General features: G+C 39.1%; 1 protein-coding gene across 1 annotated transcript in view; it reads left to right on the top strand.

Moving 5' to 3' along the window:
- Nucleotides 1-428: 428 nt before the first annotated feature.
- LOC124087160 (prothymosin alpha-like) overlaps nucleotides 429-21,950 on the top strand; it is an 87,776-nt gene continuing 66,254 nt past the window's right edge. The window contains exons 1-2 of the mRNA XM_046435889.1: nucleotides 429-533; nucleotides 20,063-20,186. Coding sequence (XP_046291845.1) covers nucleotides 429-533; nucleotides 20,063-20,186 — 229 coding nt within the window. The remainder of the gene's footprint in view (nucleotides 534-20,062; nucleotides 20,187-21,950) is intronic.

Below are 21,950 nucleotides of genomic sequence, written 5' to 3'. Positions count from 1 at the left end.
CAAAACCTATACTGTTCATTTATTTAGTCTTGTGTTCAAAATCACCCTACTCTTATAAAAACAGGGCTTGCCTTGATTTCCTTCTGAGGGATGTCACCAGAAAATGATTCAAAGCAGAAACAAGGTCATCATGTAACATGTGTATTAATATTATTAATATGTTTGCCTGACAAATATTTGCAATGTGGCTTATAAACCATTGCTCTAGACCATGAGGAATGCTTCATGAGGAGTCAGGTACAGAGGCACCAACTAAAGATTGGAATATTTGTGCAAGAAAGAATAGGAAGTACATCACCAGAATCACTGGTGATGAAGATATAATCAATTTTATTGAGGAAAAATGCACAAGCAGAGAATTATACATAATTCCTTAAAACCTTGCCATCCCATGGCTTATGCTGAGCATGGATACACTGCCATACACCATGGCCAGTGTTCCACAAGTGGAACCCTGGACCTGTGATGCTGTGCACATGATGGGCACTGGAGGATCAGGCTACATGTATGAACCTCACAGGCTCCCTGAGCAGGTAAGTGGCTTTCCTGAAAGAGAAAACCTCTGCAGCCCAGTGAATCCTAGCGATTTGTTCTTCTATTCTTCTTGCATTCACTCAGATCTGTTAAGTCAACTTTTTTCTAAGCTACCAAATCCAAGGAAGAAGTGAACCTCTAGGATCACCCAGGGTTTGTCTACTCTGAATGATGGCTGGTAAAATATGAGGACACAATTTATTAGACTAAAAAGAGAGAAGACACAGTTAGCATATGAAGGGAATAACTCAGAGGCAATGATCTGAAAAATATTGATGAAACCATACAGAATCAAGAAGGCCTTCCAAAACCAGGGTAGGGGTGCTTGTGTTTGTGCACACGTTTGTGTGCCCAGCACAGATACATTGTGTGAAGATGTTATTAGAGAAATTGTATGACATCGCTTTTATCAACTCACTTCAAGAAGTTGAGTTCAGGGCTGGGGTTGTGGCTCAGTGGTAGAGCAATTGCCTAGCATGTTTGAGGCACTGGGTTTCATTCTCAGTACCACATATAAGCAAATAAATAAATAAAGGTCCATCAGTAACTAATAAAAATAATTTTTAAAAAGCTGAGTTCATAGCTGAAATAAAGAGTAATTGTCTTGAAAATTTAGAGTGGGCAGGGTGGGAAAAAGAAGTGTTATTTTAAATAAAATTATAGATGGAAATACTTGAATGTACAACCATGTTCTGTTCATTTTTGCCTCCAGAGAAAGATCAAAGTCCTACTAGAAAGTTTACATAGCACAACTTGGATTCAGTACTAGGCCCACAGAAAATTCATTTTTTTTTTTTTTGAGAGAGAGAGAGAGAGAGAGAGAATTTTTTTAATATTTATTTTTTAGTTTCGGTGGACACAACATCTTTATTTTTATGTGGTGCTGAGGATCGAACCCGGGCCGCACGCATGCCAGGCAAGCGGGTTACCGCTTGAGCCACATCCCCACAGAAAATTCATTTTTGAGAATGAATTTGTTGTTCCCACCTTGAGTTGTGTATTAGGTTTTAACCTCTTCAGAACATGGGAAGACCTCCATCCATTTACTTTATTAATTTTTGGAAGAAAAAATAAAAAGGAGTTTTGCATGCGTTTCTGCAGAATGTGAAGGACACACTAGCAAGTAAGGGCAACAGGGCAAATTCTATGCAGAATGAAGGGCTGACATAGCCCCTGTCCTGAGAGAGTTGTTGGAAAAGGACCATATACCTCTGTTTCTTAGTGCAACCTCCCGAAGGGCAGCTGAAGGCTGCAGTGGAAACTCCAAGTGCTCTTTTCTCTCCCTGTCACAGTCACATCCCTTGAGCTTTCCATTTTTTTTCTTTTCCAATAATATGCTTCCTATAAGAAGAGATAAAATCTCTAAAGACAAAAAAAAGTAAAATAAAATATCAAAAAGTGTGTGTGGGTTTAAAAACAAGGGAATGAAAGGGGCATGAGGGGGTGCTGTATTCTTTAGGTCCACCCAGGAGGTCTTTCCTGGTGTACGATTCTCCCTCAAAGAGAAAAATGTGTTAGGACTCTGAATGCTGGGGCACATTGTCTGACAGAGGATTTGCCAGTTAAAGAAGCAATTAATTTTCAGCTCCTACAGCTCACAAGGATATAAAAATAGGATCTTATATGGCTTTTGAAATGTTGGATATACACTCTCTTCTTTTTAGAGAGAATATATATCTCTCTTCTTAAAAGAAGAGAATTGAAACTGGCTTTTTTTCTAATAGAAAAAATGAGCAATGTCTTGTGACTTTGATGTTGTCCCTTCAGAATCTGCTCCAAGGTGCATTTGGTCAGCATGTATGCGTAAGTGAAAGCGTGGGCGTGTGTTTTTGCACACATTGATGCAGAAATGGTTTGCCATGGAGTTTATGCAGATATTTTCTTCTCCTGAGCAAGTGATTACACTCTTTTTTTCCATGGTCAGATGGATGATTTGAACAGCTTGGAAGGGCAAGGGCAAGAAAAGCTTTGATTTATCTGCTGCTGAACTGATTTAGACAAATGCAGGAAAATGATACATCACTGAATTAGGGCAAGCGGGACAATAACGAGAACCTAAAGTGGGTGACAAGTGCACACTAAAATCCATATTACCACTAAGTAAGCAGGCCTGGATATATGCACTGTCCCTTATTTTATGTTATAGAGGGGTGCTTGTCATGTTTCAGAATAATTTAATGAATGCTCTAGATCTGTAATTAGTAGGCCTCTCGTATTCTCATGAAATACTGGCATTGGTGAGTGGTGAATTATCCAATAAAGATAACCCACAAATTCAGACCCTATTCAGGGAGATATTGTTGAAGGAAAGAGTCAGAGACACTTGGGCACATATTAGTCCAATAGTGGCAAATTAAAAAAACTCTTTGTCATTCTTTTTGTACAGAGGATGGGCTAATAAAAAAAAATGTTCTGTTTGTGTTCAAAATGAAAAAATCAAAGGAAATAGAAACAATGGAGGAATAAAAGTTGTTCTCGCCTTGAGTTGTGTATTATTGATTGGGTCAGCCAATCAGATATTCTATTCTCTTAGAGATTTATACTATAAGAATTCGGATTTTAAGATGAGCAAGTTGAGGGAGAAAAGAAAGCAGGCTCATGATGAACCCCAGGGGCACCTGTGAGGGACTGGAAGGATGTCATCACAGGCCCACAGGAAGCCTGAGGAGAATTGGATGGTGGCTAAGATGGTTGAGTCAGCCATCTGACTCGTCCTGGCTTGTCAACTTGTTGATGGCTTGGGGGGAATTCTCCTTTTTGTTTGCATTTGGTAGCAAGGTTCTTCTGTTTCTTTCCTCATGCATTAAGTCAATGCATAGTTTTTGCTAAGATTGCAAAATCAAATTTTTTTAGCACTTAACTTTTTCTGATGCATTAGGTTAAATATGGATGATGAACATTTCAGTCCATTTACTAATACATTTTCTCATTCGAGAGAGCCCATGTTATTTACATTAGCACTCTTGTTTTTTGTTTATACCTGTTTTCTTTCTGTGCTGAGTGGCCTCATATGGATCTAGCTGTTTGTACACACATATGGTATTGTGAGCTACATATGAGCTGAAATAAATTTTGAAAGAATAAAGGCTATAAACTATAAAGAAGTCTATGCAAATGACCTTACACAATTATACTAAAACCAACATACTAACAGGCCAGTAAATATTTTGATTCTTTAAGGCATTTATAGCAATTATCTGACATTGGGTGAATAGTATTTCAATACCTCATGTGGTACCTCTGATAGTCATTATTCTTATGAAAGATTCATTGTTAAATGTGTTTTTAGGTCAGCTTTGATATTTACAAAACATTCCTGCCTCTGGTCTCTATGGATCCTGCTGTTCCTAAATAGACTGATTACTTTTGCCCTACTTTCTGAGGATGATTGGATAAAGCTTTATATTAGAGGTCTGTGTAGCACATCAATGACATGTTTTTGTGAAATAGCCTGAAATGTGATGTTTAAACCTCAAATAGAGGCTTAGCTTCATCAAGGTTTACAGTCAGGGCTGACCCAAAGGAATAGTGTGAAAACAGATAACTTCTTCCCTTTTTTCTCTTAGATGTTATATGATTCTATGGTATCTTGTTGGTTCCAAATGGGGTGTTCTTTCTAGTCCTCCCTTTTACTGTCCCACTGGCCTTTAAACCAGTGCCCCAATTAACTTTGTGCAACCTTATCACACACTAATCTGATTGACCAATTTATGCTAAATCCTTAACCCTGTAGCAAAGGGTTAAATATCAATTTTATATTGCTCTTCCACATCACTGCACATTTCAGCCAATGCCTTCCACATCTAAACTTAACATATTACCTAATAGTGGGGTTTTGGGATAGCGGACTGGCCATATGGAACTCTGCTAGAAAGCTTCTCAGATTTTATTCTTATTATTATACATTATTTACTATTTTTATTATTATATATTATTTACTATTTTTATTATTATACATTATTTGTAGCATCTACATCTGTTTTGTATTTCAGTACTTTAATTACATCCTTTATATTCTGTCTATAGGCTGATTCTAAAATAAGAATAATTAACATTTTATTATTAATAACTATTATTTTCCACAGAATTAAACAGAACAATTTGATGCAGGTGAATGGCAAAATAAACAAGAAAATTAAATGTTTGCTATTTGAAATGAACCTCGGTCTATACCCAAAGGACTTGAAAACAACATACTACAGGGACATAGCCCATCAATGTTTGTAGCAGCACAATTCACAATAGTTAAACTGTGGAACCAACCTAGATGCCTGTGAGTAGATGAATGAATAAAGAAAATGTGGCATATATACACAATGGAATATTACTCAACAATAAAAGAGAATAAAATCATGGCATTTGCAGGTAAATGGATGGAGTTAGAGAAGGTAATGCTAAGCGAAGTTAGCCAATACCAAAAAACCAAATGCTGAATGTTTTCTCTGATATAAGGAGGCTGATTCATAATGGGGTAGGAAGGAGGAGCATGAGAGGAATAGATGAACTCTAGATAGGGCAAAGGAGTGGGAAGGGAAAGGAGGGGGCATGGGGTTAGAAATGATGGTGGAATGTGATGGACATTATCATCCAAAGTACATGTATAGAGACACGAATAGGTTGAATATACTTTGTATACAACCAGAGATATGAAAAATTGCGTTCCATATGTGTAATAAGAATTGTAATGCATTCTGTTGTCATATATAAATGAAAAAATTAATAAAAAAGAAAGAATTTCAGAGTTGGGAAATCAAAGGAATTTCTTGTGTTTTCCATCTTACCACTTTTACTGTTTCTGTGTCAGAGTTTCTCTTGTTCCTGTTCTAGGTCTTTACTTATGAGGTGTTTTAAAATTGTATTTATTTATTTATTTTTTAAGTTTTGCTGGCATATATGTTTGAGTATTTTTTCATTCAAGTTAGGAGCATAGGTTTTAAACTGTGATATTCTGCATTGAAAACTATTTTTTTTTAAATCCTCATACTTGGTTTGTTGTTTGGTTGAATATGAAAGATTCAGGTGAACTTTTCTATTATTTTCTCCCTATTTTGTACTGACTCGGCCTCCTTTCTTTGCTGGCCTATGTTCTTTTTGCTTTTGAACGTTTCTCAGACCTGTAGTTCATCCTACCTTGAAATTTCAGTTGGAGAGGGTTGGCTGTACAGATCTTAAGATCTTGACTTTTGGAATTCTGGCCAATTTCCTTTTTTATTCCTTTTATGTGGTTTTATTTTGCCCTTTTATTTGTATATATATATTTCATTTTTGGAACTTACCAAATAAGCATTGAAATTTCAAAATTTATCTCTCCTGACTTCTTTCTCTCACATTTTCCATTATTTTGTCCTTCTATCCTCCATTCTGGAGGATTTCTTCATCTGTACTCTGTGTATCTTTTACCCCATATGCAACTATTTTAGATTACTCATCAAGGCTTTATTTTAAACTGGCCATTCTATTTCTAATTTTTTTTTGTTCTTGATTTGTTCCTTTTTTTGGTAGCAGCCTGTCCTTGTATTAAGAATGAAGTTTCTTCTTGAATATTTTTTGGGATATTAATTATTTTTAACATCTATCTCTCTTCCACAGTCTCTGGGACTTGTTGATTCTTTGTTGCTGTTCACCTTAGTCTCTCTTCTCCTGTCTTTTGGGTTTTCTCGGTGCTGGGTTCATTCACGTTCCCATGTAGAGCACTCTCCTGGTTGGTGCAGGTAGCTGGCATAGGTTGTTCTGCACCCAAGAAGGCCTCTTTTTGAAGATGCCCAACTGCAGAGTCTAGGTAGTTATACAGAAGATTTTCTTGTAGGGCACCTGAAGAAGGCAGCTGGATTCTGGGTCTGGAGTATTTTAGTCTGCTGCACTCCCTAGCTCCTCTCCTTTTTCATTATTATTTTGTTATTTTTCATTTTTGTCTCTCCTGAGGGTCCAGGTCTACCCCAAACTTGACTTTTCTCTCAGGTACCAGCAACCTTGCCAAGCACCCATCTTTCCTTGTTAGGCCAAGGACGTACTTTTATTTTTTTTTAATTTTTTTTAAAAATTTTTTATTGTTGGTTGTTCAAAACATTACAAATTTCTTGACATATCATATTCCACACTTTGATTCAAGTGGGTTATGAACTCCCACCTTCACCCCATACACAGAAGGACGTACTTTTATTGGTTTAGTCCTTGGGCTTGCAGAGTTCAGTACTGAAGGCAAAATGCCATTTTGGTTTCATTTTGTCACTGATTAATTAATTCATTTCATATATTTCCCACCTGTCATTTTAAGGAGACACAGTCAAAAGATGCGTGAGCAAGTCTGCCAGTCCCTAACCTGAGGACTTCCCTCTCTGTCATATATAATATTGGTTCTAATGAAATCAAGGCTAATAAAAAATGGACACTTACTTCATTTAAAATGAAATCAGCTGTTAAAAGTAAGACAATGCCGGGTATTAATTAGCTTTTAAAACTTCATAAAACTCGATTTCAACCCCAAAGGAAATCTGAAATCTGACTATCAGGCCTGAGCTCTCTGATAGTCAAGCCCCTCCTGAGAGGGAAACCACAATATTTAAGGATATAGAAGAAAGGCTATCAGGGAAATCAGTCAGAGATTCTCAACTTCATAGAAACAGCGATCTCTCTCCTAGTTTTCCTGTAATATGATCTTCCAACTGTTCTTTCATTGGATCTTGAATGTCACTTCTACAATGTCACAAAATTGTCAGGGTAACTGTAATATTTTTACTTCATTACTATGAAATCAATCACTGTCCTATAGTCACAATTCAGAGAAATGAATTTTATATTGTTGAAAAAACTTAAAAAGGCTTTGTACTCCAGAATTATATACTTTCTAAATATGTAAATGAATAAAATTAGAAAATATATACCTGAGAGCCAGGCATGGTGGCATGAGCCTATAATCCCAGAAGCTCAGGAGGCTGAGGCAGGAGGATCGCAAGTTCAAAGCGTACCTCAGCAACTTAGTGAGGCCTTAAGCAACTTAGTGAGAACCTGTCCCCAAAACAAACAAACAAACAAACAAATAAATAAAAGGGCTGGGGGGATGTAGCTCAGTGATTAAATACCCCTGGGTTCAATCCCCTGTGCAAACAACAACAACAAAAAAGTAAAGAAAATATATACCTCAGAAGCACATGGAGAAGACCTGATTAATGCCTATATTTTGTGTGTTAGGATGTGAAGACCCCAGGTGTCCTTTCCTAATGCTTATTCATCACTCAGTGCTATTTCTTCAGTGCCTGCTCTGTGCCAGGCACTGTTTCAGGGGCATAAGATACAGAGTATGAAATCTTGTGCTCATGGAACTCATATCATAGTAGAGAAGATAATAAACAAATGTGCAATGTAATATAAGGGGTGTTAGTGTTGTTAAAAAATAAGGCAGAGTGAATAGTTAGAGAGTAATGGCATAACAGTGATTGGACAGTGACTGTAAGCAATAGCCTTTTGGAGGAGTGACATTTGAACAAACACCTTAAAGCCACTGTTCCCAAACGGTGTTCCAAAGTACTGTGGACTGCTGAAGTGAGCTCACAGGTTGTTCAGACTCTTAAAATTTTTAGGGAAATGAACTCAGTAATATTCAATATCTATTAGATACTGCACAAACTATCAGCCTGTGCTAGTGCTCACAGTTTCAAAGTAGACCATGCTATTTGCCTTTCACTGGTGACTCATCTTTGCTGAGTTTTTGGTTGTTGCTTTTGCAATAATCAAGTACTGAGGAGGAGGGTAGGTGGCAGGACCAAATATGACTCAAAGTTGGAGGTGTTGTTCTGTGCCCAACAGTTACACCCCACTAGTCTGAGTAGTAGGCAGAAAGCATATATTCCCTTCCTAATCCCTGGAACTTGTGAATATTACCTCATATGGCACAAAAGTAAATATTATCTTATATGAAAAAAGATGTAATTTAGTTAAGGATTTCAGATGATTATGTCAATGGGTCCAAAATAGAATCAAATGTATCCTTATAAGAGAGAGGCAGAGGGAGTTTGACCCATAGCCTTGTAGAGAAGGGATATAAAGATGGAGGCAGAGGTTGAGTGATGTGTCTATAGACTAAGGAATGCTTATGATTGCCACATTGGCAGAAGCTAGAAGGACATGGGATTAATTTGCTCTCTAGTGCCTCTGGAGGGAGAAATCCTCTAGTGACACCTTTATTTCAGATTTCTGGCCTCTAGGATTGAGAAAATCCATTGCTGTTATTTTAATCCAGAAGTTTGTGGTAATCTGTTACCATAGGAATAGCCCCAGGAAAGGGATGCAGTAAGAGATTATGTCGTTTGTAAAGGAAATAAAGCCACATTTTTTCCTTTCAATTTATGCATGTCAATTTCTTCGAATAACTATTAAATTGTTAGGGCATAAGTACTTATTAGGTAGTTTGGGCTGGACTTAATATGGGGAACTATTAGGTATTTCTTTGTCTAGTAGATGAAAAATATTACTCAGTGGAAATTCTACCTTCATGTGAGGAAGTGAGCAAAGAGTCTTGAAGGGAGTGTGTTCCAGGAAGAGGCAAGCTCAAGAGCAGAGGCCCTGAGACAGGAACACATATGGTGGGTCAGGGAGCAGCAGACAGCCAGTGGACAAGGAATCACGAGTAGCTGAAGTCAGAAAGAGAGTGGGCTTGGAAAATGTTTGATCTCATGATCCAGAGTAAGGAGGTTAGTTATGTTGTGCTTTTTTAAAAAATTATTTTACACTGTTATATAAAAACATAAAGATTGGGCTGGTATTATAGCTCAGTGGCAGAGTGCTTGCCTTGCATGTGTGAGGCACTGGGTTCAATCCTCAGTACCACATAAAAATAAATAAGATAAAGATATTATGTCCATCTACAACTAAAATTTTTTTTAAAAAACTAAAATTTTATATATGAATGGGATAACATGACATTTGTTACATGTATACACTGTGTAATGTAAAATAAGGTTAAATGTGTCTATCTCCTCAAACATTCCTCATTTCTTTATGGTGAAAACTTTCAAAATCCTTTCTTCTTGCTTTTTGAAATCTACAGTACTTTAAGTACCTTACTGTTACATATTATCACACTACCATGTAATAGCACATCAGATAGGTTGTAAGTTTGATGAGAAGCCATTGACAGTTTTGAGGAAGGGGATGGTATGTGACAGAATTTGCACTCTTAAAACGATCATTCTAGCTTAGTGTGGAGCACAGACTACATGAGGCTGATTTAGGAAGAATAAAATACGGTATCTCCAGACTTGCTCAGAGGCCTGGGTAAACCTTCACCCCATCCTTCCCAGTCTCTTCAGTCTATAAAATTGTTCAGGAAGAATAGCTAGGTTTGTAGTAAAAATACGTTTAAGGGAAAACCACTCATAACCCTACATAACTGAGTAACCAGAGCATTAACAATACCTTCATGTGCATCTCAGGGGTATTATGGACTGCCCTGGTAGGTTGGCAGACCAGTGGCCATTTTACCATGTGCACATGAGACCAGGTAGATGTAGTCAAAATCTATCCTTTGTACAAGTTGTGGAACTTGTACACAGGACAATTTTAGTATGTTTGCCATTGTATAGCCCTTTCTGGAGGTTAAACCCCTCTTTCAGAAGTTTATTAATTGAATACAAAGAAAAAAATAGCAGAAACATTTTATCACATTGCCAAGGAAAGGAGAGGGCAAAGGCACTAGGAGGTGGTTCTCGGTGGGGAGCAGAACACACTGGCCGGCTGCCTTCAGTGGGGCGGTCGGCCTTCCTCTGGAAGGGAGCAGGTGCACCTTGGCCAAGATGTCTAGCGTGGCGAGGCTTGGGGCCCAGCCATCTGCTGGGAAAGATTGCTTCATTTGTTTTCTGTGCTTGGCAGTTGCAGGGAACTTCTTTGAGCAAGAAAAACTTTCGAGGCCTAAGGAGATAGGATAAATAAAAGCAATAGAGACATTATAGCCACACAGGGGTGGAAGCAGCAGGTGAGAGGAGCATCCCTGACTCAGAAGACTTCCCAGGTGTGACCCTGGGGAGCCACATGTGGACGGCATCTCCTCTTTTAACTTGGTTACATGACTTAAAACATGATAAGCCTGAAAAAAAGCGGTGTACTTTATGGAGTTCAGCTCATTCCAGGTCCTAGTCTCACTAAGCTTTATGCTACTCAAACCTACATGGTCAGTTCAGGACATCAAGTGAAACCTTGATGAAATTTTTAACAATATTAAGCCAAAGTAACTTGAATCCTGCTGTTTTTGAGTTACTCATTGCCCCATAGCCCCTCCATCCAAATCACTGACAATAGTTGAAGGGAAAATAACCTAGAATGATGGGAAAATACATACATATGAAATTATATATATTCCAGTTTTGAGACTTAAATTTGACCTTCTTTAAAATTATATAGAATATAATCTTGAAAACCAGCCTCCACTGAGACACAAAGGAGATTTCAAACATGAAATCCTTTACAGCTGATGCATAAAGTACAGTAATTTCCAGATAGAATGATAAGAGGGTGGACGATAAGATGTAACAAAAGTCCTTGCCATGCCTTGTTTACATGGGTCAAAGCAGAAAAGCAAAGGTGGTAGGGGCAGGTGCCCAGATCAATCGGCCAGGGATAGAGTCCTTCATGGGCTCTGTTTTGCACAGATGAGGAGTGTAAGGAGAGTCCTGCATCTTCCACAGGAAGAATGGTGAAGGACTGGGAGTTATGGACCAGGCATGGTCTGGGATCAGGTGGAGGAGAGAACATGACTGGCACTTTGCAGTTGAAGAAGAGGAAGCACCATTGTTTTCCTCTAGCTCACACAAGGGCTAGAGACACCATGAAGGATTGTGCACCCCAGTGCCAGCCCAGAGGGCTAGAGACTAGATGGGAAGGGACATATCAACAGAGGACAGGAAGGACCCAGATAAATGAAGATGATCAGGGACCCTTTCCATCCCCACTGCCATTAGGATACAAACACTGCCTTTGAACTTCCAAACTATTTTGGGAATGATGGGACTGAGGTTATAAATTACTTTGAGAGGGAAAAAACACCCTTATGGGGAGTTTAAACTTTGAAGTGATGAAATATTGACTTGAATGAGTCTGTAGGCCTTTCTGTTATAACTCCACATGAAAAATCTTTCAGTCTATAAAATTGTTCAGGAAGAATAGCTGGGTTTGTAGTAAAAATATGTTTAGGGGCAAACCATTCATAAACCTATATAACCAAGTAATCAAAGTGCTAACAATACCTTCTCATGTGTATCCGAGGGGTATTATGGACTGCCCTGGCAGGCAGGCAGACCAGTGGCTTCAAACTGCCTCAGAGGGGGAAAAAACAAAAAAAAACCATCATGGAAGCAATTGTGCAAAAGCATGAGCTTGTGCAGCTTAGACAAAGGCAGCTGGGATCAGAGTTCTGAGGGTGGGGAAGAAGCCCCAGTGTAGACGCTTGTTTTATTTTTATTTTTTTTAAGAAAACAATTCTTTGGTAGATGCCTATTTTAAATTTTCTTAAAAGGCAGATTAAAAGGCTTCTATCTATGCTTTTGTTGAGCAGAGGGTATTTTCCTTTCCTGCTGAGGTTTGTAATTCAGTTTTTGCTAATTCTGCTCCCCTTGCCTAGTGAAATCATGTATGAACAAAGCAACTTCTGCATGATACTGACATCATCTGTCTTAGTCCTTTTTATTCTACTATAACAGAATACCAAAGGCTGAGTAATTTATAATGAATATTAATTCATTTGGCTCACAATTCTGACGGCTGAGAAGTCCAAGAGTATGGTGCTGGCATCTGGTGAGGGTCTTCATTCTGCATCATCCATGGAGGAAAGCAGAAGGGCAGGGTGAGGCCAGAGCAAGAGGGAGGGGAGCCAAACTCAGTCTTTTTATTAGGAACCCACTTCTGTGATAACTAGTCCACTCCCTTGAAAATGATGTTAATCCATGCATGAGCAAAGAGTCCTCATGATCTAGTCACCTCTGTTGTATTGGGGATTAAGTTTCCAACATCTGAACTTTGGGGGACACATTTTCCTCTTAACCAATCAATTATGTGTGAGTAATTACTGTTATGGAAACGTGTATTGACCAGAACAGTCTATATTTCAAATAAGAAGAAAGATTTATCTGGAAAGTTTAATTTTTCTTTTAAAACAACACATCTGAGTTGGTCTGCGCATTTTGATTCAGCCACACACTTATTCAAAAGGACGTGGATTAACGAGAGGGCTGCCTAAGGAAACAACTGCCATGACGAGGACTCCAAAGTCACCCTAGTGAGGAGCAGATGTCTGCAGTGTTGAGCCTCAGGAAGGAGATTAAACAGAGCTGTGACACCTGTCTTCAAGTGCTTAGAGGGTTATTGTTTTGAAGAAATGAGTTGTTTTATATTGCTATAGAGCACTGACTTTGTTTTAAGTTGAGAACCCCCCCCCCTTTTATTAGTTGCTCAAGACAATACAATGATCTTGACATATCATACATTTGATTCAAATGGGGTATGAATTCTCATTTTTCCATGTGTACAGATTGCAGGATCACATTGGTTATACTGCCACGTATATATATATACCGCAATACTAGTGTCTGTTGAGAAAACCCCCCTTTAACAAGCAAAATCATTTAAGGAACTACACAGTGCTCTTCCCCTAGATGTCCACTTCCCCTCTGGGGCACCTTCAGTTGAACCCCAGTAATCCATAAAACATTGTCTGAAAAGACAGTGCTATAGAGGATAGAACAAGGACGAGCACCCAGGAAGTTTCTTAAGGCAGTTTGTACCACGGTTAGAGAGTGCATGTATAGCTGGCTCTCATTTTCTTTTTTCTTTTTTTAAAGATATTTATTTTTTAGTTTTTAGGTGGACACAATATCTTTATGTTGTATTTATGTGGTGCTCTCATTTTCTATCATATTCCATATTCACTCAACTGGCATTTAAATCCAGAAGAAAATGTTTAAATGGCTTCTGTGATTGGGATACAAACTCACCTTATCTGTGTCTTACTAACTCTTTCTATAGCCTTGTGAAATTTCTTTCTGCTTATTTCTGGGAGTTCCCAGGAGTGTGTCACATGTTTCCACCTGGCTTGGTGGGTTCCATTTGTCTTCTCCTGGCACTGTTTTCCTTTGGCCAGTTTACTGTGTTTGCCAGGCTTGCCATTGTGCCCAATGCTTTTAGGACATCACTGCTGGGCCCACCTGGCATTGCTCCCATTGAGTGGGCATTTTTACCTCTTCTGCAAGAACCATGCTGCAGTACTGCTGGCTCTTCAGAGAGTCCCTTCCCTTTTCAGGTGTCCATTTCTGGAACTCCCAGACTCAACATCCTTTTTGGGGGGCAACATGATCTCTTTCTAGTTTCTTTCAAGTGCCAAAGCAGTTCTGTTATGAATGGGAGAAGAAATCTTGTCCTTGTGTTATACCTAATTAGAGGAGTTGTAAACCTACTTGTGCTCCAAGATTATAAAGAAGATAGAAATGTGAGCTTTTATCTTAGCCAGTCTTTCTTCTGAGAACTCAGATATAAAAGCAAAGTTGAAAGACATATCCAAGGACCCACGTCATTCATGATGGGCTCAGGATTATCCCTCCTTTCTGAGGACCAAGGCTTATTTACTGGATGAAAACTATAACTCTTGGCTCTGAGAAGTCTCCTGAATTCGTTGTGCAAATATATACTGGGAAGGCTGATCCATAGGTTTTCCAGATATCCTCAGATTTTTGAACAGTTCATTCAAAGTCTCTACTGCATAGTTACAAAAGGTTTAAGTTTGCATTGTAGAAAAGATGGAAAATACAAAAAATATACACATCATTCCATTGCACTTGATAATACAGAGTTTACAGGTTGAGGAAGACCAAGAGTGAGGTCACAAGAAAGAAATAGACTTATTTTTGTCCATATAGTTTTGTATTTTATTTCAGTGATGCTATTTGTAACATGATAAAATAATTGTGTAGTTGTGCTTTTGGTCTAGATTTTAAGTCAGAGAATGACTGTTGTGCCTTCTGATAGTATGATGAGAATCTCCAGATATTGATTGCATAGTATAGTTTGTGTGGTTATGGTGGAAATTACCACAGAATTCCACTGGGAAAATTTTATTACTACATGAATCACATTCTTTACATAAAAAAAGAATCCCATAACTTCAAAAGCTACATTTGAAGTGGATTTTAAAATTATTTATGATAATAAGTTTTATTCTGTTTACAAATAACTTTTACTAAGTAATAATTAGAAGGGTTCACTCTCTTGCTGGGATTGGGATACCTACCAGGTCACCCAGGGATTCCCTTTCTGCCTCCAACATCACTCTGGCAGGCAAAGGCAGCTATTTCATACAGTCCTTCTTCACATGACTGCCTATGACACTTCTAACATTTACCCAAGTTATTCACTGTATTTATTCTATGACAGGAGATTTTGTCACATATAATCCGACTTCCTGTTAAGGAGTAACTGGGCCTGGTAATTGGAAGCCAAATGTGAGGGGTAATGATACACATTTGGAAGAAGAGAGAGAGAGAGAGAGAGAGAGAGAGAGAGAGAGAGAGAGAGAGAGAGAGAGAGAGAGAGAAGTTACTCTGCATTAGGAAGAAAGACCCAGAGGGAAAGCCCAGGAAAGACAGAAGAGAGAGATCTAGAAGGAAATTGGGAGGTAGGAGCCCAATCTGAGAGGAAACAAGGCACCCTGTAGGTGAGCCAATTGACTTGGGAAGAGCTGTGATTGGGGCTTTTGGATTGAGGTTGCAGAGCTGAGTAAGGGATTCTCACCACACTCCATTCCTTTTCCATGGATCAGAAGACCAATTTGTGCCCAACACAGAATGAAACACAAGAGGGAACAGAAGAGGGAACTTTAACGGTCTTCAGGGTCCTCAGGCTCACCCCACTGCTGCACACCAGCCTCAGTTTTCTCAGCCAGCCTGGCCTCTTTATCTTCCTCACCATCATCTCCCCATCCACCTTCCCCTCTCTGAAACCATAGCTCTATCCATATTGGAAGACTAAGCTAGCCACATTTTCCTAAATGCTTTTTCCCTTGCATTCCCTCTACCCAGGACTCCTCTTTCTCAGCTTCCTTTTTGTACCTTGTTAACTTCCTGCTCACACTTTGTGTTTCTGTTCAGATGTCACTGATTCTCATAGCTGTTCCCAACCTTTCCTCCATCACTGACTGAAGTCAGTGAATCCCTTACCACCACTATGGTCTCTTGCTCCTGCAGGTCTCATTGCTTTTTTTTCCTCTCCTAGATTCTAAGTTGTTTGCTGACTGGGAGAAGCCATGTCTTTCCTGGGGACTTTATAGCACAAAAGCCTGGGCAAGTGTCTAGTAAGTATTCAATACATGTTGAATGAGTGGAAGAATAACTGGCTGAATGAATGGAGTGACAATGCATTGGATGGTGGTATTCATCAGTTTTCTTTCCAAATCTGCTCTCCTCTGTATCAATCAGGGTTCATTCAGAGAAAAAGCCAAACAAAACCAAACACAAACCCCAACAACAACAAAACAACAAAACAACCTCCCAACAAAGTAGACATTAAAGTAAAGGGGATTTTACAGAGGTACTTAATTGCACAACATTGGAAGGGGTGCTAAGGTGGCTTTGTTATTTGTAACGGCAGGAATCAATAACTAATCTATAACCAGGAAATGAAAAGGAAGAGGTGGGTTATCCAAACCTGGAGACCCTTCATTATTGTTCAGAATTCTGAAAAGGGGGCACAGTCAGATGAGTTCTGGACCTAGAAGGAGGGGTGTGGCCTAACAGGTGCTTAAACTTTGGAGGAGAGGGCATGGTCTGGTGGATGCAGACCATTGAGGGGCCTGGCTCAGTGGGCGAGAAAGCATAGCATGTTGAATGCAGAACTGCAAAGGATGACCAGCTTCACTATGTCAGGTACCACTGAAGGGGCATGGGAAGGCTGGCACTATGAGTATTGAGGAAGCTGGAGGCAGAGCCAAGATTCTGCATCTGCTGAAGCATTAAAAAAATGAACTGAAACAGGAGGATCATCCTTTCTCTACTCTTCCCATCTTCCAGTCCCTCTGGTTCCTCCCATTAGCAGAACCTGATAGATTGCCAGCTGGCAAGCAGGTTTAGGGAATGAGTGTGCAGCATTAGAACAGAGAAGGACCTGGAGCTCAGACACAAGAGGTAAAAACTGGTACAGTCCATCTTCTTGGCTAAACAGTGTAAACAACCTTCTAACCAACCATAAGAGCTTTGTGCTTCTGCCTAATATGCAATTGTCTTTCAAATAAATGTTGACTGTATTGCCTTCTCCCCTAAGGAGGAGATTTCCTGTAGTAATCATATATGTATCTCTCTGAATATTGTATAACTCAAATACTAAACTATTAACCACCAACAGAGGTACTTAACTTGAATAATAAAGGAACGAGGAGCAGGGAGAAACATTAGCAATGTGTACTTCATGAGCAGAGACAGTGAAAGCAGTCAGGTTTTTGCAATTGATTGTGTGGCCATCATTGATATCTGCAACTTGCCTCTCCCACTGTCTATTTAATGTAGCCTTCATCTTAAGCTAGTAACTTAGCTGGTGAAGATTCCTCCCTAGGTAGAATGATGCAAGCCTTCATTCTTGAAAGGGACTGAGTTCCCAAATGTCTTGCATTTATTGGGAACATTTTGCATACATTTTGCATGTGGAAGTAGAAAGAAATACCCATATTAGAATACAGGCTTCATAGATCATTCCTGCCTCTGTGATTAGCAGAATTTAAATTTTTAGTCAGTAAATAAAACTGTCTTTTAGTCTTATGGATCAGTAACATGAGGAACCCCTAATATTCAGATAAGCCTGAGTGGAATACTTTGTTTTGGGTCCCAAGATTCCTAAATCAGCGGGGACCCAAATTGTAGATATGTACAACAAAATTTTATCTCAGTTGATTATGATTATTAGGTTTAATTAGAGGACAGTGCATTCCCAAATTCTATCCCTTGATTCTGGCTATGAGATAAACTATACCATGTATGGGTCTTTGGTTCAAAGCATGTAATTCATTCCATAGAATATAATTTAGCCTTTCAGAATTCTCTTTCTCAACTGGCTTTTATTTGGCTCTTCCACCATTTGATCAGAGCAGTTGCTTCTGGGATGTGTGGTTCATGGTAAGATAATGCTTCTTTTGACATGGAAATAGTTCCTTGGTTAGAAGCAATATTATATGGAATATGATAATGGTGAATAAGGCATAATATAAGTCCAAGAATAGTGGTAAGGGCAGAAATTCCAGAAGGGGAGAGAAGTCCTTACTATAATGAACACAAGTGATTGCCCCTTATGATGAAGAGTTCCAATATAAGTAACCTGTTACCAGTGACTCTCTGGTTTCCCTGACAAATGATAATACAATAATGGCTCACTTTAGGCCCTTGTTATTATTAGGTTTGACATACAACGGTAGCAAATGCCAACTAGAGAGTGTACTTCCATGATCCTAAGCTCCTCCATAGTCTCCCTGTCACTATGAACTCTGATATGGCTGGGCAAAGAGGCCACCTTCACAGATATCCATTGATGATCCCATTATCCTCTCATTTCATAGAAGCATTGGAACATAAACTAGTGGAACAGCTGTGTATCCTTGAACTACTCAGTAGGAGCTGCTCCCCAGACTGAGATGATGGCAGGAGATGTCATCATTATGATGGAGTTGAAGGATCTTTCTGTGGTGGAGGTCAATAACCAGCACTTAATTGCCAGAAACAAGGCATCATCAGAGCAGAAACCGTTAATAGGAATAGGGATGTATTGATAATCAGAATAGTTAGATCTACAGAGGTCATTGATGGTGGATAACTAATCATCCTTCCAGAGAGATCAGCAGTCTATCATAGTGTTATGTGATCTTTATAACTGGAATAATTCCTAGCCTAAGTGGGCAGAAATATGCTCTGAGTTGTCACCCTAGAGAATCACTGTCCCCACACTATGTGCTCTAATCCCCTCCCCACATAGTGAACATTTTTCCTATTTTGTTCTTTGTTGTATCCTTAGTCTATAGTAGGGGCTTACATATATGTTTCGAATAAAGGGATGTATGAATAAATGAAAAGATATAAAAAGATAGACATAAGAAAAAATGGACAGGAAAAGCTGATAGAATTTTTTGACTAGATTCAAAGAAATGGTCAAAAGCTCATCTTGAAGGCTTGGGTGCTTAGGAAAATGGTAATAGCATGAACAGAAATAGAAAATTCAGGAAAAAGAACTTATTAGAAATGGCATGGAGTGAATATATAAGGAATTTAACTTTTTATTCTGAATCTGAGAATAATAAATCTTTGGCAAAGACTTTTAGAGGTCAGACTTGGCATCAGTTTAATTTAGTATCTGGATAAATGTGCCATTCATTTGGATGGAATCTTGGCCCCATCATGATACAAGCAATAGAGACTGTGTGACATGTGATATGATAGTCTCAGGGTGACACCTCATCCCCAGATGCTTACTCCTGCATCATGCCATTACCTTTTGGACCTGTGCAGGTGGCTGAGCAGAGCAGTCAGACAGAAATGTTTACACAGAGAACTCTTCATTACCTCTGACAGATATATTTTAGCCCCATAGCTTCCAACCCCAGTTCCTGGAAGGCTGCCTATCATTGTTGCCAGATATCATTGCCATGGAAACCACAGACCATCCCACTAGGGTGAGATGCTCAACAGTGAAAGCAGTGTAAGAGCAGATTTTTTTTTGAGGTTTCTTTGATTTCACACCTGACAGAATCATACATGCCTCTCCCTGAAGGGCACAGGGGTAAAGCAAACTAGGAGAATTGGGGTTATTAGTGGCTTCCAGGAACAGACTAACTGGGAAAAATCCCTCTCAGAGAAGCAGGGTCACAAGTCACTCTCCAAAGCATAAGTTTCTTTTTCTTTTTTCCCCCTATTTTCCTCTAAATATAAAACTATCATGACTGGAATTTCTTTTAGTAAAGAATGAAGTGATACATATCTCTTGGGTATTTTGACATTGTAAAGAAAACTTCAGTGGAAATGGCTTTTCCACTCTAGTCATTAACTCAACCACATCAAAATTACCTTGACCCCCTTGGACTGAGGGTAGAGGGCAGCTCTGATCATAGGCATTACCTAGCACATGGATTTTCTATTTTTCAACCTGAAGCTGATGGAGGCATATATATTGCTTTGTCCTCTTGAGCTGGGTAGAATTACAGGGTGGATACATATGTAAGCAATTCTGCAGCTGCATACTAAAGACCTGTGCACACAAGTATTTGAAGACTGTAACTTGATAAAATATTGTTAACATAAAAAAAGGAAAACAAAATATTGCTCATCAATTTGCTGATATTTTAAAGAGGTGGGCTTTTCTAGAAACATGCAAATTTAATTCTAAAATTTTGGTTGTAAACATTGAATTTCTGAGCAATAGTAAGACTTTCCATTATGCCCTGGGTGGCAGCCACTCTGAGATGGGTTTCAAAGTTCTTCCTTTTGCTCTACCCATTCCCTTTGCCATTTGTATGCTTTACCAGGTGAACCTCTTTGACCCTAAGGTCAGTGCATCTGAACATGAGCATACCACTGCTCATCCCAGCCAGTTTCCTTCCCGACACTTCGAAGGAAACTGTAATCATTCCAGATATAATTCTGAAGCTGGTCAGTCATGTCATTTTCTTGCTCATTCACCAGTTTCCTACCTTTCTCTCCAAGCATCCTGTGATTATTGCCACAATCTAAGGTGTAATCTTCCTGAGTGAAGGCATCCCCAGTATGGCTCATTTTCTTCCCCTTTGCTGACCTCATTTTAGATCATACGTTGCTCTTGCCTAATTCTCTGTCATTTGTCAAGAGGTAGCACCCAATACCTTGTAAGTGCTCATTAATTTTAGTTTACTATTTTCAATAGTCTCTTCTTCCTCTTCCTCTTCCTCCTTGACACTCAGTCTATATTCTCATTTTGTCTGAAACCTGGCGCACATATTTCTCAGAAACCACAAGATTAAAAATTAATATTTTATTCTTTAAATTTTTTTTGAGAAAGAGACATACATTATTACCCTATATACATTACACTAGTGGAGTGACTCTGAAAGAGGTACAGCCAGAGGAATGAGAAGCTGTGCTCCATTTGTGTAATGTATGTCAAAATGCATTGTACTGTAAAATAAATAAATATATATTTTTTTAAAAACTGAGAAACTAACATATTAGCCACTATGCTGAAGCTATACCTCTCAGTAGTTTCTGCTCCTAAGGAATTCATGTTCTAATGTATGGAATTCAGAGACTTGTGAAAGCAGAGATCCTGAGTAGTGAGCTGAATTATGCTTGAGCACTATCTGAAAAAAAAAATTCAATGAATATAATTAAGATCCAGAGTGTGAGCAGGGGAGTGGAGGTAAGGAGTTCAAGGAACTAAAAAACTTAGATGTTGGATCTTTTGTCTAAGGCAGGTTGACTTCAAGAAGAATGAGAAAAGGAATCATGGAGAATAATATGGGAAGCCAAGGGAAAAATAGTAAACCTGAGGAAGTGACCAAGAGATAGATTATCGACAGTAATAAAGAAGGGAAGAGGGTCTAGCATCGAAGGCCATAAACTAAGGATCAGGAGTTTTAGAGGAGGGAGGGAAAGGATTGTTTGGAGCAGCAAGGGATGGCACCTGAAGAGTTCCAGTGCTCAAAAACACTATCTCCTAAGGAGGGGCAGCCAGGCTTCATAGGGACACATCAAGATGGCGAGTGTGTGGGGAGTGTGCTGACAGGGGGTAAAGGGGTCACAGCAAAGTGCACAGAAGGGGAGATTCTGGATTTTTGGCTTTCCCTGCCTGGTCCCAGGCTTGGCACCAGGGACTGGACAGGATTGGGAGGAAGAACATGCATTTTTTTCTGGTTTCCCCCTTATGCTTTTATACCATTGTTCTGCAGAGCTCACTGCACTTCTGAAATAGTTTAAATTAGAATTCCTTTAGTGATTCGGAACTTCATCTGTATGCCTCCAAAGCTGCTCCCACACTCTCGTAGGGCTACGGCACTTTCCTGCAGTGTGCCTCATCTCTTTAGCCCGTGCCATTATCCTGGGTGGCTTCAGTGTCCTTTTTGATGACCTAGTTAACAACTGAGTCTCTCAGTACCTTAAAATACTTTCCTCTGGAAACTTTCACCTCGTTTTTACATTAATGAAAGAGTTTCAACGTATGCAGCTGTACCCTGCGCCTTGTCACATTTAAAACTGCTCAGTATTTGAAATCCTGAATTATGAAACCTTTTTTTTTTCCTGCTTTCTTTTCCTACTCAACCAGTTCTTTAGCTTCCTTGGACATCTGTTCATAGGAGTCCTTGCTGTATGCTCAGATTCTTCCTGCCTTTCCATCTGGATCCTGTGCAAAATCACTCACATACACACCAATGTTCTCAGTTC

Source organism: Marmota monax, unplaced genomic scaffold (genome assembly GCF_021218885.2).
Source record: "Marmota monax isolate L192 unplaced genomic scaffold, Marmota_monax_Labrador192_F-V1.1 WCK01_AAM20220418_F8-fsc00012, whole genome shotgun sequence".
Taxonomy (NCBI): domain Eukaryota; kingdom Metazoa; phylum Chordata; class Mammalia; order Rodentia; family Sciuridae; genus Marmota; species Marmota monax.
This window is presented reverse-complemented; position numbering and strand designations above follow the sequence as displayed.